General features: G+C 40.8%; 2 protein-coding genes across 2 annotated transcripts; one reads left to right on the forward strand and one right to left on the reverse strand.

The window, feature by feature from the left end:
- Positions 1–25: 25 nt before the first annotated feature.
- On the forward strand, positions 26–5,117 carry LOC133915578 (anthranilate synthase beta subunit 2, chloroplastic). The gene is made up of 8 exons (XM_062358792.1): positions 26–261; positions 794–954; positions 1,643–1,713; positions 1,808–1,845; positions 1,930–2,040; positions 2,148–2,247; positions 3,943–4,078; positions 4,774–5,117. The coding sequence occupies exons 1-8, from the start codon at positions 162–164 to the stop codon at positions 4,879–4,881; spliced, it is 825 nt and encodes a 274-aa protein (XP_062214776.1). The 5' UTR covers positions 26–161; the 3' UTR covers positions 4,882–5,117.
- Positions 5,118–6,473: 1,356 nt separating this feature from the next.
- On the reverse strand, positions 6,474–9,108 carry LOC133915579 (UV-B-induced protein At3g17800, chloroplastic-like). The gene is made up of 3 exons (XM_062358793.1): positions 8,843–9,108; positions 8,231–8,523; positions 6,474–7,484 (listed from the first exon to the last, which is right to left on the reverse strand). Exons 1-3 carry the CDS (start codon positions 8,969–8,971, stop codon positions 6,665–6,667), a joined length of 1,242 nt encoding a protein of 413 aa, XP_062214777.1. The 5' UTR covers positions 8,972–9,108; the 3' UTR covers positions 6,474–6,664.
- Positions 9,109–16,885: the final 7,777 nt, after the last annotated feature.

Consider the following 16,885-nt stretch of genomic DNA (forward strand, 5'->3'; position numbering starts at 1 on the left):
CCAACGGAGACGGGAAACATAAGACAGAATCAGAAGCGAAAAGTCCACACTCCCACCAAGCGCGAGGTAGGTGATCGGCTTCCGAGCACAGCATTTCTCATCCCCCTCTCCCACCCCCGGCCGCCCCTGCCGCCGCCGCCCCGTCCCCTCGCTCCGGTCCAATGGCCTACGCCGCTCGCCTCCGCCCCAAGATCCAAGCTGTCGCCTCCCCCGGCGCGACGCCGAGATCGGACCCGCGTCGCCCCTCCAGCCTCCGCGTGGGTGAGTGAGCTGGCGTCACGCGTGTGTTTATTGCTGTGTCGTTCGATGCGATCGGGGTTTCTTGTATACCTATGTTGTCCCGATCCAGACGAGGCCGAGATCAATCGATTGATAAGAGCAGCCTATTGGCTGCGGCTGTGGGCGCCGGCCGCCGGCGGAACCGCCCTGTATACTCGGTCAAGCTGGCTGGCTCTCCGTTCTGTTTCTATCTTAGCTACCCCACAATGACCTGTCTTTTTTTTTTTTTATATCTCAGCAGTGGTAATCTGGGCCTTGGGAATGGTGAAACAACTAGATATCTTTTATTTTTCCCCCTGTTTAGTGAAGCAAACTAGATTCTTGTTCACTGTTTAGTCGTGTGTTGATTAAAGAAGAAGTGCAAGTTATTTTATAGCAAGCAGTGCTATATGAGTATTGCTTGAAATTACTATGTTGTTGTTTCCATAACAAAATTGAGAAAACCAGAATTTGCAGACTACTTTTTTTCTTCTTTTTTTGTAACTGCAATACCTATTTTAACTGCCCCATGCAGGAACTCTAAGTGGATCCACAACAATTCAAAAGCAGAAGTTTGGTGCTAAATGTGCTGTCTCTGTGGTGGAAGGTGGAAAAGTATTTGATGGAGTAAAGCAAAATATTAGACCAATTATAGTGATCGACAACTATGATAGCTTCACATATAATTTATGCCAGGTAAAACGATAGCTTCACATATAATATATGCCAGGTAAAAGCAATACTTTGTTGCTTATTTTCCTCCCCACATTATGGTAAATTCAAATATAATTTATATGGCTGATGATATAATTAATGCGTTAGTATTAGGGACCAAATCATGCCATAGTACTTCTATCTTCTATGAGTTTATTCAGTTTAAGTTGATCAGGCAAATTTGACTTTCCCCTGTTAGAATAAAACCTTTTATTTGAGTGTTTGAACCATACAATGATCAACAAAACCAGCATAAGTAATCAAACAATAGCTTAAAGAAGGTGCTAGAAACTTAGCAATGGCTTGGCTAGATTCTCTATCTTAATTTTGTCTGGGGCTTCTTAGCCCTTTTTGTATTTAGCTCCCCTCTTGTAAATTGTTGTCCTTTATATATGTTTATATATTAAAATACAATAGCACTACCCTCTGTTACTGTATTTCCCTAAAAAAACAATAGCTTAGCTTTCATTTGAATCATTGGGGGCAGAAACTAGGGACTACTAATTTAACATTAAACTACGATAGTACATAGCTATAAACAGCTAAAACTGGGTGTCCGATGGCAAACTTAAATAAATATGCAGTATTGCAAATGAACAAGCCATCACAAATATTAAAACAACTTCTCTACCTTATTGCAATGAGATTTCCAATATTTCTCTATATGCAGTACATGGGAGAGGTGGGAGCTAATTTTGAGGTGTACCGCAATGATGAGATAACGGTGGAAGAGATTAAGAAGTTTGTGATTGCTCCTTTTTATCAACTTTTTTCACATGTTAACATGTTGATGTTTCTTAAGAAAATTACCTGCAGCGTGTTACTTGTTCTACAGGATTTATCCTAGAGGAATACTTATCTCCCCAGGCCCCGGTCAGCATTTTTCTTTACTGATTTATATTCGTTAATGCGTCCCAAAAGATTCTTCTTCTTTTTTTTCTAAAATTGAAAAGGCAGGCACACCTCAAGATTCAGGAATATCATTGCAAACAGTTAGAGAGCTTGGGCCCTCTATTCCTTTGTTTGGGGTTTGCATGGGTTTACAATGCATTGGAGAGGCATTTGGAGGTTCGTATATACACAAGTTCTTCACTCTAGTAGTATCTTTAGACTTTAATACTTTCTTAATTTTTGTTTGTCATGGACATGTTCTAGTGAGTGTTGTTTGTATGTAGGGAAGGTTGTCCGTTCTCCTTACGGAGTTGTGCATGGGAAGGGCTCCCTTGTTCATTATGATGAGAAACTTGATGGAACATTATTTTCTGGTCTTCCAAAGTAAGATCATGTATTATATCATCCCTCCCTTTGGGTTTGATTGACGCACAGCTTACCGTATCTGGTGCTTGACTGTTAAGTTGACTATCATCTTGCTATCCTTTGTCCCTCTTAATATTTGCCTAGAAAGAATGCCTTAAGTATATTTTTCAGCATGCTCCTTGCTACTACAAAACTACCCAGTTCGGACCAGCTCACCATATAAGCTACTAATTGGGGTCACTGGCAATAAGCTCAGTACATTGCCTTGCGTCCAAGTTAAAATTAGGTGCAACGTGTGGAGTTATGATACATGATCTAGGACTACAAAACGATTATTCAGTGTGGTATAAAACAGCTTACAAAGAATTTGGGCTCAGGAATTTTTAGGTGGGTCTGTCTTGCAAAGTTCTGTTGCTGGAATATTCATCCATAAACTTCCTAATTTATGTTAGTACGGAAGCAGAGTTGTTTCTTTGTAAGGAAAAGACAGTTGAGCCATTTTTATTTGCTTAGCATTTAATTAGTATGCAATGCAGGCTTTGTGGATAGCCAATTTTATTCATCCGAGAAAAAGGATATTCTAGATTTTCTTATTCTCTCCCATTTGAGGTTACTGGAATTAAAAAATATAATCTCATTTATCTTTTTTTTAACATACGCGCTTAACAGTTCAGGAGGGAAACTTTTACTAACTTTGCCCAAAATGGACACTTTTTATTTATTTATTCACTGTTTTCAAGATGCTTCTTTAGCCTATCCCAACTTTCTTGGGACTAAATGGCTTTGTTGCTGCAACGTGTGGAGTTATGATACATGATCTAGGACTACAAAACGATCATTCAGTGTGGTATAAAACAGCTTACAAAGAATTTGGGCTCAGGGATTTTAGGTGGGTTTGTCTTGCAAAGTTCTGTTGTTGGAATATTCATCCATAAACTTCCTAATTTATGTTAGTACGGAAGCAGAGTTGTTTCTTTGTAAGGAAAAGACAGTTGAGCCATTTTTATTTGCTTAGCAGTTAATTAGTATGCAATGCAGGCTTTGTGGATAGCCAATTTTATTCATCCGAGAAAAAGGATATTCTAGATTTTCTTATTCTCTCCCATTTGAGGTTACTGGAATTAAAATATAATCTCATTTATCTTTTTTTAACATACGTGCTTAACAGTTCAGGAGGGAACTTTTACTAACTTCGCCCAAAATGGACACTTTTTATTGATTATTCACTGTTTTCAAGATGCTTCTTTAGCCTACCCCAAATTTCTTGGGACTAAATGGCTTTGTTATTATTGCTCAGTTCTGGGCTGGTCACCTGCACACAATCCAGTAGCTAGTAACTAAGGGTAACAGTTTAGATTTCTTTGTTTTTTGAATTACGTTGAGGTGGATTTGCATATGGAAACTTTTCAAGATGTTTCTTTGACAGCTATTTTTTATCATAATGTATTAGTATCAGTTACATACGAGAATGCAATAGCACAGAAATATTTTGACAATGATTCTACTAATCTCAATCCATGTGAGTATACTAATGGTCAACGTTGTTGCCTTCACAATATCATGCTGACATCTATATTGGACCAAAGTGTAGCACTTTAGTTATAACTAGCTAGAGCTTCATTTAGAGACACTATTATTGTATGGTACTTTGTAGTACTTTTTTGCTTTGAAAAGCCAATCATTTGATACAAAATTTTATTATTTGTCCTGTAGCCCATTCCAAGCCGGAAGATATCATAGCCTCGTAATTGAAAAGGATAGCTTTCCGCATGATGCCCTGGAAATTGTCGCATGGACAGATGATGGGTTGATCATGGCTGCCCGCCACAGGAAATACAAACATATTCAGGTTTGCTTACATGTTTTTTTAACAACATAATGCAAAGCATCGCTTCAAACTATGTAATCCAGACAAAAGGTTATATATTTTGCTGTGTGTTTGGAGTTGCTTACCGTCTAGAATCATGTCATCCTACTATCTTGTAATATCAGCATAAGTTCTCTTCTTCCATGCTCAGTTCTAGGCCGGTAACCAGCACACATTCCAATAGCTAGTTACTAAGGGGAACATATTAGATTTCTTTGGTTTTTGGCTTTTGTTGAGGCGGATATGCATAGGCTGCTTGATTTCAGCTGTCCTCTGGCAACCAGGGCAAAACTAGCAGACTTCTGGTCAATATAGAAGTTAATCGTTGTTCGATATTTATTGAACTTGCATAAACTTCAGTAGTGCCTCCATTTATCAGCGTTGTGCCAATTATACCTGTCGACACTGTCGCTGACTTCTTTTTTCATGAACACATTATTGCTGACATTTACTGTAAAAGTTCTGCGAATCTTTGAATTTCTTGATTGTTTTTACATCAACCTTTTCAAGTTTTACCTATCACGCTGAATGGTCATGACACACTTATGTAGACACGCTGACGCTGGTAAACAAGCAATGTGCAAAATGATTTTTTAGATAATGAAAACAGAGAAAGTAATGCATGCCACGCTCACATTTTGAATCTACGTCTGTGACGTTTATAATTTATAATGCAGGGAGTGCAGTTCCATCCGGAGAGCATTATAACCACTGAAGGGAGGCTCATGGTCAAGAATTTTATCAAGATTATAGAAGGCTACGAGGCCTTGAATTGCATTCCATGATTAATTCAAGATGCGGCTACAGGATGTGATGGGAAACCTCCTTTCAGGACTACGATGTTTTAAGAGTTGCAACTCTCTCTCTTCAGTGTTATCTCTTGGCTGTCGAACATGTAAGCTTCAGTTATTGGGCATGTTCATATGTCATCTCATTACTCCAAGTTGAACTAATATACATGTTCACTTGCCTGGGACGCAGTCATTGAACATCAAATGATATCTCTCGCGGTTGTCAGGCAGTCCTCACCAAATGTGTGATGTGCCAACCCAGCAAAAGATAGTGAACCTACAGAACCAACACCAAAATTCTGTACTACGACTCATGATCTGGGTCATAACTTCAGCTATAAAATCTTTATCCATTGAATTGGCACTGCTTACTAAAGTAGACCAGGAATGCACTCAAAGCAGCATAACAGGGCTGAGACAGCATCAAGAATGTCTTCGCAAAAGAACTAGCTAGGTGCCTAGGACTCCTCTTACAAATTCCAGAGGAGAATCAGTCATAAGGTACAACACTAAACGCCCCGGGTAGCACAGATGCTAACAAAACCTATTAGAGACTCTAGAACTCACCCTTATATTCTCATATCGGTAGTCTTTCTAATAATATTCTCTCTCTGAATTTTCTTTCCCTTCAACATACTTCTATTACCTATTCTCTATATTTCCTCTCCTACGTCATCCACAGGTGGACCTCACATGTCATCTCTTCCTTTCCCTTTTTTTTCTCTCTCCCCCTTTCCTCTTCACTTGACGTGTTGTACCAGCAGGTGTCCGAGAAAAGCAAGGAGAGCGTCGGTGACCTATGGTAGTTCATTGGCCTCCTACTGCTGTTCGACCCGTCGAGGCACGACGGCATAGAGACTACAGGCTCTCTACCTCGGTGTCAATGTCAAGATGATCACTAGTGACTAGCTAGCCATTGGTAAGGAGACTACGCGCTGCCTTGGTATAGGCAACAACATGTACCCCTCCACCAGCTTGCTCGGCGACAAGTCCAGCGAGATGGGCAGCCTCCTAGTTGACGAGCTCATCGAGAAGGCCGACGGCTTCGCGCGGGATGTTCCCTTAGCACAAGTACAAGATCATGAAGCGGCTGCATGACCGAAAGCACATCTGCAGCATGACCGGTGATGGCGTGGACGACATGCCGACGCTGAAGAAGGCCGACATCGGCATTGAGCAATAGTGATAGCCGCAAGTCCCTACTGGACTGGGCGCTGGAGATCCTCTTCACAGCTGACCCTGACGAGAAGGCTCGCCTGGGGGACCTCGTCGCGTCACAGTGGCTGCGCGGCGACATCCTGCTCTCCTATGACCCGTCCCATGCGCCCGCCAGACCGTCCCGCCCGAAGCGCCATGGTGCGGCATCACGGACGTTGAAGCTAGGCAAGGGAGGCCGCGTGCAGAAGTCATCTGGGAAGTGGGCGGGAGTAGGTAGATGGGCTCAGGTGGAATTGGGAGTCTAACTAGTTCCGATATAGTCTCTAAATATTGAGAATCATATAGGACATTTATTGGAGATAGTTTTTAAGACAAAATCCTTAAATTTAAGGATAGAGAGTTACATGAAGCTTCTTTTGGAGATGCTCTTAGCTAAATATTGGGCTAATGATATTTCATCTTCACAATCTGGGCAAAATCATAGAAAGTTCTGCACACAGCGCGTTGTGCCATAACAGTAACACCATTGTAAAACAGTCTTTACTGAAGCCCATAGACATCAGACCAGATACACATAGCATGAATCTTCAGTCTCTGGGATGACAATCTTTGGACCCAACTAGTTGGTCACAAAGTGGTATCTGGAATCCACAAAGCTCTCAACATCCCAGAGGAAGGATCCAAAAGTAACGGCCTCCAGGATCAGCCTTCTCAACCCTGCGAAACTTATCCTAATATGTTCATCCTTGGAAGAATCAACTGTGCCTTCAGGTGTGATCACAATCTCTGGTTTCCCAAATAGCGCCTCTGTGTGCTTTTCGACGATGCCAAAGGCTTCCTTTGACCTAATTGTTGCATACCTCTGTAATGTGTCTGAATCAAATGACATGACATATGATCTAAGGCGGCATGGCTTGACAGCTTGGCTAGGGCCCCCTGTGTTGACGTTAGGGAACGTCCATGAGGCCATCTCTGGGTGAGAGCTAGAAGTCTGAGCGGAAGGCCTTGAGTCGGTCGTCATAACTTGAGTCAAGGCATCATCCTCCTCTTCTGATCCCCAAGGGAGGCTCTTCATCGACTTCTCGAGCTGAAACCTCTGATCAATTCGCTTGAGGAAATAACCGTACATCACAGATGCAGCATAAACTTGGCCAACTCGGAGCTTACTTATGGCTGCAATGGTGGCATCAGCTCGCCTTTGCCCCAGAATGAGAGCCAGATGGTTCTCGATCATTTCATAGGCCTCACACGAGTGCAAACGCTCAAGCCTCTCTTCCACAGTTTCTGTCCATTGATCAACTCTTCCAGAAGAAACAATGGAGTGAGAGAGCGCTGGAACCAAAGAAACACCAGCTTCAACAAACTTCTGAACAACCAGAGCGTAGAGTATCTCCTCCAAGGTCCTTCTCCGCTCCTTTTCCTTTACCTCAGCAATCCGCCTATTAATCCAGAAAAAGGGAAAATTTAGCCAAGATTTCTCTAACTCAGATGAAACTATTAGTTCATTATTAGAAGTAACCAAGATTGAACTTTCAGTGGAGTACAAATGGAACCCGGAGTTCCCCTGTATTGGAAGCTATGATTCAGGAAAACAATTCTAAACCACAACTGTCAATTTCTCATCAATGAAATATGATAGCTCCACCCTAATAAAACAGGCTAGAATTTTTTCTCGGCTACATGGAGAGACTCCCCCAGGCATTTTTTAAATTTAAGGTAGGGGAATACCAAACCCTGACTGAATAGGAAACTCGCTGGGAGGTACCCACAAACTAGCGCCCCGGGTTCGAGCCCGGGTGGCCGTCCTCTCTACTAAAGGTACTAGCTCAGTTTGCAAGCAGGCTAGAATTATTCACACTTTCTTCTCTATGCATAACACAATTGACAATCAGTTCATGGCCATCCCTCCAAACATTTCTTTAGATTTTTTTAACTCACATAATGTTTAAGTAGCTCAACAAGGATCCATAAAATACAATATTTAATTTGCTCTGGATGAAGCATGTCTGCTGGCCTTGATAGCTTGACAGTTGTACAATTGCTATGTGACAGTCTGTATGCGTGGTCTCTTAATACGCAATCGGATAACTCGCAATAAATATCTTTATCAAAATCTTACCCCTTACAGCTAGATGTACCGAAAGTAACAAGGGCAATGGATTCATTGACCAAAAACCACAATTACCTGTACAGCACGAGGTCGCCACCTGACGGTGCTGGCTTGTCGCTGCCGGCGTTCTCCTTGCCCTTCTCCTTCTCGACCTCTCGGTCGGTCTGGAGCTGCTCGAGCTGCTGCTCGGCGGCGGCGGGCAGCAGGTGCGGGTGCGTGAGCAGAATCTGCGAGAGGAACTGCCCTGCCGCCGACTCCATCCGGAGCGGCGCGATCGACGAGGACGGCGGTAGCGACTCCGAGGGGGACCAGGACGCCCTGACCACACTGCTTCGCCTCCTAGAGGTGAGCTGCTGCCGACCGAGACCCTGCGGGTAGCATCCGGCACAAGAACGCGTATCAGGAAACCAATCCATTTCCATGCTCAAACGAATTTAAACATCAACAACCGAATCTTTTGAAGAACTAAAATGGACAAGTCGCGGGATAAACACACCAAGAGCCAAGCAACCCAAACAAGTGAAATCATTCACTCCTCGAACAGTTAAAGGATAAAAAACCAGGAAATGAATAAGAACGCTAAAAAGGAAATAGAGGTAAGATCTAAATTTTTTCTTCCTAATACAACCATGCACTCCCGAGACCACAAGCTATAGCCGCAAGAGACAACCCGAAGCTCCTCCCTACCTTGATGGAGCCGAACGCGATGTTGCGCCTCCGATCGAAGCGGAGCGAGCTCGCGCCCGGGAACGCCGGCCGCCGCGAGGGGCCGGCGGCGGCGGCGGGCGACCTGAGCGCCGCGGCTACTGCCTCCATCGGTTGATTCGAAGCTTGGACGGCACGAATCTGCTCGGAACCCGTGCACCCGAATTCGCGGGTTCGGGGGTTGCGCAATTGGGGATCTTCTCTTCGGTGGTTGGTAGGAGACTGGGAGTTGAGGTTGAGGAGAGCAGAGCTTTTGGGGGCTCCACTTATACAGGGGTAGGACCGCCGGCTCGCTGGCTGGTTGGGCGAATAGATCGAAATTTGCAAAATTTTATAAAAAATTCGGTTATTTTTTATCTTTATGGGTTTTAAATGTTAGTGAGAGAAAATTTTGAAATTAGATATTTTATTTTTCTCCTAAATTTATTAAATTTTGACATTCATTTTAATACCGGGTCCGAGCGCGCGGACGAAAACCAAGCAGCGGTCGCCGTGTTCTTTCTTCTTCGCTCGTGTTAGAACAGCGAGCGAAATTAATTTTCTTTTCCCTTTTTCCTGGTCAACATTATTCATGTGAAAGAGTTCGTTTTCGAGGGGAAATAAATGAAGAGCGAAACGTACACGCAGGTTGGGAAATTACGGGTGATGGAGCAGGTGGCACGGTACTGGCCTATATGGTTCCCATGTTGAGGCACGGATTGCAGTTCAGAAATTTCACATAAATTTTGCATTGAACAGTCTAACTTTTAAAGAGTTGAGAAAATTACTGCATTCCAACAGAGTCTAAGCAATAGCCGACTGAACAGGTCAAAATATTCCATCTATTATATTATTATTTAAATATGAGAAAGAACTATCATATTCATTTTTAAGATCACAAAATTACTACGAGCATTTAACGACCTAGACTAAATCAAAAGTTCCTATCAAATACGATTAATAACTAGTTAAATTTAGAATTAAAAATTATAAAAAATTAGCAGGTCTATTCCATATGATTGGGAAGCAAAATATCTAAATAAATAGTTAAAAAATAAAATTATTAATAAAAAGAGACTAATTTTTAATCAAATAGTATCATGATAAAATATTACATCGAGGCTAGCCACATATTAGCATGAGCCACTTGCTAATTAAAAAAAGATCAAGCTTACCATCTATTAATGGAAGATTTAAGAATTTGTCACTATTAAGATTGTTACTTTCAGTTACCACCATATCTGACTAATATGTGGAATCGCCTGTGTCTATGACAATGGAGGTGGCAAATCATGAAGTGTCAATCATATTATTAATTTGATTCATGCCATTATAAATATCACAGTTTTGAAATATGACATTACAAATCCGTTATTTGAAAATATGCCATTACATATCTCTTGAAATTATATTCATACCATTGTCGTTATAATTCAGGCACATCTTGTAATGGTATAGATCCAATTTCAGAAGATTTGTAATGGCATGAATTCAAATTTCAGGAGATTCGTAATGGCATGGAGCCAATTTTAAGAGATTTATAATGCTATGTTTCCAAATATCAAATTTGTAATGACATATTTCAAAACCGTGATATTTATAATAGTATGAATCTAATTAGCCATTTTTTCTAAGGTAATATAATGGACTAATAGAGTGTAGGACTCAATGACTGCCGAAGCACCTTGCACTAGGCTCACGAAATAGCACATGTGGTGCTGTTGCTGTAGAATTCCAGCGTAGAACGGTCTACAGTGGGAGTGATTGGTTTTTTTAAAGATAAAAGAAGTTTTTATTCTGGCCTTTGCAAAAGGTTTGCACCTAAACATTCATTATTATAAGTTCTTTCCAAAGGAAGTAAAGAAAATACCAACAAATAGCATTGAGTCATACGCTCAAAACATGAGGGAAAATACATTAAAGACATAGCCTATTAGTAAATATCCACCCATGCTTGACAAATATCTCTATGATTATCGTCTCCAAGGTATGACATGCCCACTTCATCCTCACTCTCACATCCTCCTTTTGGAGCAAGGACCAAAAGCGGATCCAATACGCCCCCTAAATATTACCTACATGTAAGATCATGATTGAACTTCATAAAAAAACCATGTTATTTCTGCTCAACCATACCATCCAACACAAAGCACTTGCCCCAACTAAAATTTAGGTCTCCATGTTGAGTCAACATTTTGTAGCCAACTTCCAAACAAATTAGCTATACTCGTTGGTGGTTATAACCCAAAAACAATCTGAATGGTTCTCCAAATAAACTTAGAAAATTGGCATTAAAAAATATGATGGATAGTTTCCTTTTTTACTACAGAAACAACGTTGTTCACTACCTTGCCAATTGCGCTCAACGAGATTATCCTTTGTGAAAATCACACCTCTAATCAAGTATCATAGAAAAATATAAATTTTCATCGGAAGCTTGAGTTTCCATAAGAAGCTAGTAGGAGGAGCAATATCTTGATTAAATAGAGCAGTATCCATAGAGCAAACAGAAAATAGGCCACTCTTAGTTAGCATCAATTTGAAAAAATCGGACTGGTCATTAAGATGCACTAACGCTACTCTCTTTACCAATTCATTCCATTTAACAATTTTATCCCCCATCAACGTCCTACGAAAGGATACATTAAGAGGCTCATAACCAATGGTATGTGCTATCGTATCCTATTTCTCTTGTGCTATGTTATATAAAGATAGATATTGATACTTAAGTGGAGTGGCGCCGAGCCACCTGTCTTCCCAAAATTGAATTTGAGTACCATTGTTCAAAATAAAAGTCCCAAAACTTAAAAATTGATCTCGGGCCTTCATAAGGCCTGACAAAAAATATGAGTCACCCGGTTTCCATTGCACCTCTCCAATGGTTTTCTTTTTTAAGTACTTCCTCCTTAAGATATCTTGCCAAACCCCATTCTCATTGATAAGCTTAAAAAGCCACTTACTTAGTAGATATTGATTTTTGTATAGTTAAGACCTTGATTCCAAGTCCTTTCTGTTCTTTGGGTCTACATAAGATTCCTCATTTAACCAATCTATATTTTTTCTTATGATCATCACTTTGCCAGAAGAAATGTGATCTGTAATAATCTAATTTCTTTAGCACTCCTTAGGAACCTAAAAAAAAGATAGTATGTACATAGCAAGACTACTAAGCACTGAATCAAATAAAACTAACGACTTCCAACAGTCAATAGTTTCCTTTTCCAACTACTTAATTTCTTTTGAAAGCGCTCCTCTATTGTTCTTCCAATCTTTATTACTTAGTCTTTTATGATGCATAGAAATTATGAGATATCTAAAGGGATGGCCCCCATCTCGCAACCAAAAATCTGTGAATATTGTTCCATGAATTCTTTAACCTCTCCATAATAGAATAGCTCACTCTTATGGAAGTTGATCTTTAAGCCATACAACTGTTCAAATGCACAAAGCAAAAGTTTCATATTTTTGGCTTGCTCAAGATTGTGATCCACAAATATAATAGTATCGTATGCATACTATAGGATAGAGAGTCCATTATCTACTAGATGTGGGACAACACCCCGTATTTTCCCTCCCTCTTTTGCTCTTGCGATGAATATGGCTAACATATCCACCACTATATTAAAGAGGATAGGTGAGAGAGGACCCCTTGTCTTAAACCTTTTTTTAGTTTGGAATTGACTCCCTACATCATTATAACTTTAACACACTACCCCCGTGACAAACTGTTGTATCCATGAGCACCATGTTGAGGAGAAACATTTCATTCTCAAAGTCTGTTGTAAAAAAAAGCCACTTGACTTTGTCGTAAGCCTTCTCAAAATCGATTTTGAAAATCAACCCATTTAATTTGTTCCTATGCATTTCATGGATTGTTTCCTGCAAAATTGTTACCCCTTAAAAAATATACCATACTGGCATGAAGGCTGTCTGAGAGGGTATGATTACCTTCTGTACCACTGCTCCATTTCTATTCATTGCAACCTTAGTAAAAATCTTAAAATTGACATTCAAGAGGCAAATGGGTCTATAATGTTGTATACATGTTGCCTCTTGGCTCTTTGGTAGCAACGTAATAATTCTAAAGTTGAGGCTAAATAAAGGAAGCACGCTCTTATGGAAGTCGGTAAAAAGTGCCATCAGATCAAGTTTAACGACTTTCCAGAATACCTGATAAAACTCTGCTAGAAAACCATCTAGCCCCGAAGCTTTATTGTGTTCCATTTGGAATATAGCTTCCTTAACCTCCTTCTCTATAAACTCATCAATAAGAATGACATTTTCTACATCAGAAACTTGAGGAATATCCCCCCGTTGAGTCTCAATCATCGAAAACTGATTACTCACTGGGGGTCCAAATAAACCTATGTAGTATGTAGTTATATGTTCCTTTAGCTCACTCTCCCTATGAATGATTCCGTCATTATATTCCAACTAAAAGATTCTTGTTTTTTGGTGTTTACCATTTGCAGCTAGTTGAAAGTATTTCGTGTTTCGATCCCCCTGTAGTAATTTAGTTGATTTAGAGCGCTGAAACCAAACTATCTCCTCTTCCCGCAACATACGTGTAATCCTCTCTTTGAGGCAGTGTACAACATCAAGCTCATGAGGAAGAAGCAACATATGCTCTAACTTTTTATCCAATTCCTCTAGTTTTTTTGTGATGACTTCTTTTTTCTTTCTTTCCCATGGCATTCCTTGCGCACCCTCTCAAATATTGACGTAGTCTCCTAATCTTATTTTTCCACTGTTCCATTGAAGTGCTACCCTTATTTTCATTTTGCCATATATATGCTACTTGATCATAGAAATTGTCACGGGTCAACCAACAAAGCTCAAATTTAAAAAGTTGATGGTTGCCATGATGTGTTGCATTTTCACAGTTAAATAGTAATGGTGTATGATCATATATATCTCTACTTAAAGCCTGAACAGTGGCTAGAGGATATTTATGCTCCCATTTCGTGCTCACCAGGATCCAATTTTTCAAAAGTGGGAGTATCTCGTGAATTTGCCCATGTAAACCTATGCTCTGAGAGCTCCAAGTCTCTCAAGCATAAGGTTTCAATAATGGCATTAAATAAAAACCACCATCTATCCTCATATATGTCGGTGTTCTTTTCCCCAGGGTGTCCTCTAATATTAAAATCCCCCCAATCATAATAGGTTTGGTTTCCTTGCTACATGTGTGTACTAGTTCAGTTAGGAACACTTCTTTAAATTCTGCTTCCGTTGTTCCATAAACATCTACTAGAATCCATTCGAAATTATCCTCTCTGTTTGTTAACATGAAATTTGACATAGAAATCCCCCTCATAGATTGCACTAATGGCGAAGCTTGCCAAATTAACCCCCAACAGACCCCCCCCCCCCATTGTCGACGGGGTTGTGTCCAATACCTTAAAAATTCACAACCACAACAAAAGCGATCTAAACATGTTGGCAAAAAAAATACCTCTACGTGTCTCTAACAAAGCAATAAAATCAAGATTTTGTTGAACTAAGGTATCATAAAGGAAGTTATACTTAGCCAAGTCCCTAAGACCTCTGCTATTATAGAAGATTCTCTTCATTTGGATACTTTCTTTTTATTGTTAGTAGAACCTTTAAATCTAACTCTTGTCTTTTGAATTGTAGTCTTTTTTTGCTTGGATTGAACAATTTTCCAATCACATCCAACGTGATCTAAATTTTCATCCATGACCTCCTCAGTAAGATCACTATATAAGTGACCAAGAGCAATATTATCAAAGTCCCTATCCTCCTCCTCCTCCTCCTCAATATCTTGTTGGTCCTGTATACAAATATCTTTTTTAAACATAGGTGGGTTTGTTAATCGCTAGACTTCTAAATCCTTAATGTCCATAACAGCAGAAATATTATCAAAATCACTAGTGCCCATGGAGATACCTACTTGATTAATATAGGAAACTGCATTATGATCTGGAATGCAAAGAATCGAATTATTAGACATATTACCAATTGGCGGCTCCTCCAAGTTCCTTATTGCCACCAGTCTACTAGCTCTCTCCAGTGAGTCTTCATCCACGGTTGCCTCCCTTCTCTTGCTCTGTCGAACCGGAGTAGTAGATATAGGGCGCTTGGACGGTATTAGTATCACTACAGGTGCATCAATATTGTCCTCATCTTTAGCCAGTACCTTGTTTGCAATCTTCTGAAACTGTTTTTCCACCACATTGTCCAGGACGTTATCGACCATTATGTGCACACAACTTTCAATGATCAGCTGGCCCACTATCAGCATAGCTTTCGATCCAACTATCTCACCTAGCTCCTCCCCTTGTGTTGTCAGCCCATGGCCAAGTGCAATGTGGCTCTGATCTCCATCGACACCCTGCTCAACCCAAACACCAGTTACAACCCCACTCCTGTTAGCGTTGTGCACTCCACCGGTAACTCCATCTAGGCCCATGTCAGCAGTCGCTGAAGGCCCACTAAACCCACCTCCAGTGGCCTCTGTCTGGCCCGAGTCGCCGATGTCAACTGGATCACCCCACCCCCAATGGACTCCACCTGGCTCGAAATGTCTGGATTTTCTACATCGATGAGTGCACTAAGCATTCCTAATTCTTTCAATTTTGCCTCCTCCTCCAGGAACTTGCTAGCATGCATTGTAGCATCATGGGCCCTTCTTGTCCTGCCAAACTGCTTGTATAACTGCATGATTCTCGTATTTTCCATTTCATGAGAATACAAAGGTCGCTGCATACTGACACCTGTGTTACCTCCCTGATTATCAGTTTTTGGGTTTGAAGCACTATCCTAAGCTGCATTCTTGGTTCTCTTGTTTTCTCTGTGAACCATCTCCTATTCCTCCTCCCCTAGTAAGTCATCATCCTCATCCATTTTGTCCTCTCTATCCTCATTGACCTTTGTACTCAAACCCGAGGCATCTCCCTTATCTTTCTCCACTATAAAATAGACGGAGTGAAGACATTTACCAAACACTATCTCAAGAATCTTAGGGATAAGCTTGGGGTCCAACATTGCCACTTGGATACATGCCAAATCATTGTTCTTTATGAACACCATACCGACCATTTGGGTAGCCCCAAGCACAGTCCCTACTGCCCATAAAATCATGAAAGTTCGAAGCTCCCTAGGAACTCCCCCAACTTGTACCCACACCTCAGGTAGCTGAAATTTGTCATCGTCATCCGCACCCCATTCTTTGAACTCCATCTTGACCCCAAGTCGGTTCTTGACATTAACCCCCCCCCCCCCAAACTCAACCATCCTATCTCGCTCCACCATATTTGGAAATGTGACTAAAAAGGCATCCTCACCATGTTCCTTGACCTCCCATGTCCACTGCTTTCGTACCAACCTTTCCAATTCTCCAATCACCTGTTCCACAGTCATGTGTCCTCCTTTCACTGAGCCCAAACCCACTAACCTCCTTAGCCTTTCAAACATCCTTCTCAGGAGCTGGTATATGAAAGAAGCCAAGACCTTTAACCCTAAAGTCAAAATAACTGGCTATAGGTTTCTCAGCCCGGAGAAGATGGCACTTATGAGTGATATATGACCTACTTTCACAAATCTCGCAATACAAAGGGATAGGACAGTCCTCTACCAAGTGTCCCTTCCGCGAACAATGGTTGTAGAACATCTTAGAGTGCGGAACAATTGCATTCTTCGCTATAGCAGTAACATCTACTTGTAGGACCGAGATAGGCGACTTGAGGGGGGTGAATAGGCGCCTTACAAATTTCTTGCGAAATAGATGATTTACTCCTTGTTCACTCAACGCTCCTAAAAAACGCACAAATGTAAACATAAACTTTAGAGAGACAAAGCAAGAAAGAAAGTTCTAAGATAATATGACTTCACAAATGAAATATGAACCATATACTCTATTCAAGACCATTACATGTGTCTTTGAGCACAAAAGCTTAAAACTTGAACAAAAAATAAAGCAAAAAGACAGACACCGAAAGAAACAACTCTCCAAGTTAATGGTCTAGAGGCAAGGGGATTCAAGACCATCTCAAATATATGAGTATAGAAATATTTATGCCTCTA

The sequence above is a fragment of the Phragmites australis genome, chromosome 4 (assembly GCF_958298935.1).
Source record: "Phragmites australis chromosome 4, lpPhrAust1.1, whole genome shotgun sequence".
NCBI lineage: Eukaryota > Viridiplantae > Streptophyta > Magnoliopsida > Poales > Poaceae > Phragmites > Phragmites australis.

Excerpts from the sequence above, each read along its gene's own strand:
- LOC133915578 (XM_062358792.1), top strand. The coding sequence starts at position 162 with ATGGCCTACGCCGCTCGCCTCCGCCCCAAGATCCAAGCTGTCGCCTCC. Across the intron at positions 955-1,642 it reads TCACATATAATTTATGCCAG|TACATGGGAGAGGTGGGAGC; the intron begins GTAAAACGATAG and ends CTCTATATGCAG. Across the intron at positions 2,041-2,147 it reads CATTGGAGAGGCATTTGGAG|GGAAGGTTGTCCGTTCTCCT; the intron begins GTTCGTATATAC and ends GTTTGTATGTAG.
- LOC133915579 (XM_062358793.1), bottom strand. The coding sequence starts at position 8,971 with ATGGAGGCAGTAGCCGCGGCGCTCAGGTCGCCCGCCGCCGCCGCCGGC. Across the intron at positions 8,524-8,842 it reads TCGCGTTCGGCTCCATCAAG|GGTCTCGGTCGGCAGCAGCT; the intron begins GTAGGGAGGAGC and ends TGCTACCCGCAG. Across the intron at positions 7,485-8,230 it reads GGCGACCTCGTGCTGTACAG|GCGGATTGCTGAGGTAAAGG; the intron begins GTAATTGTGGTT and ends CTGGATTAATAG.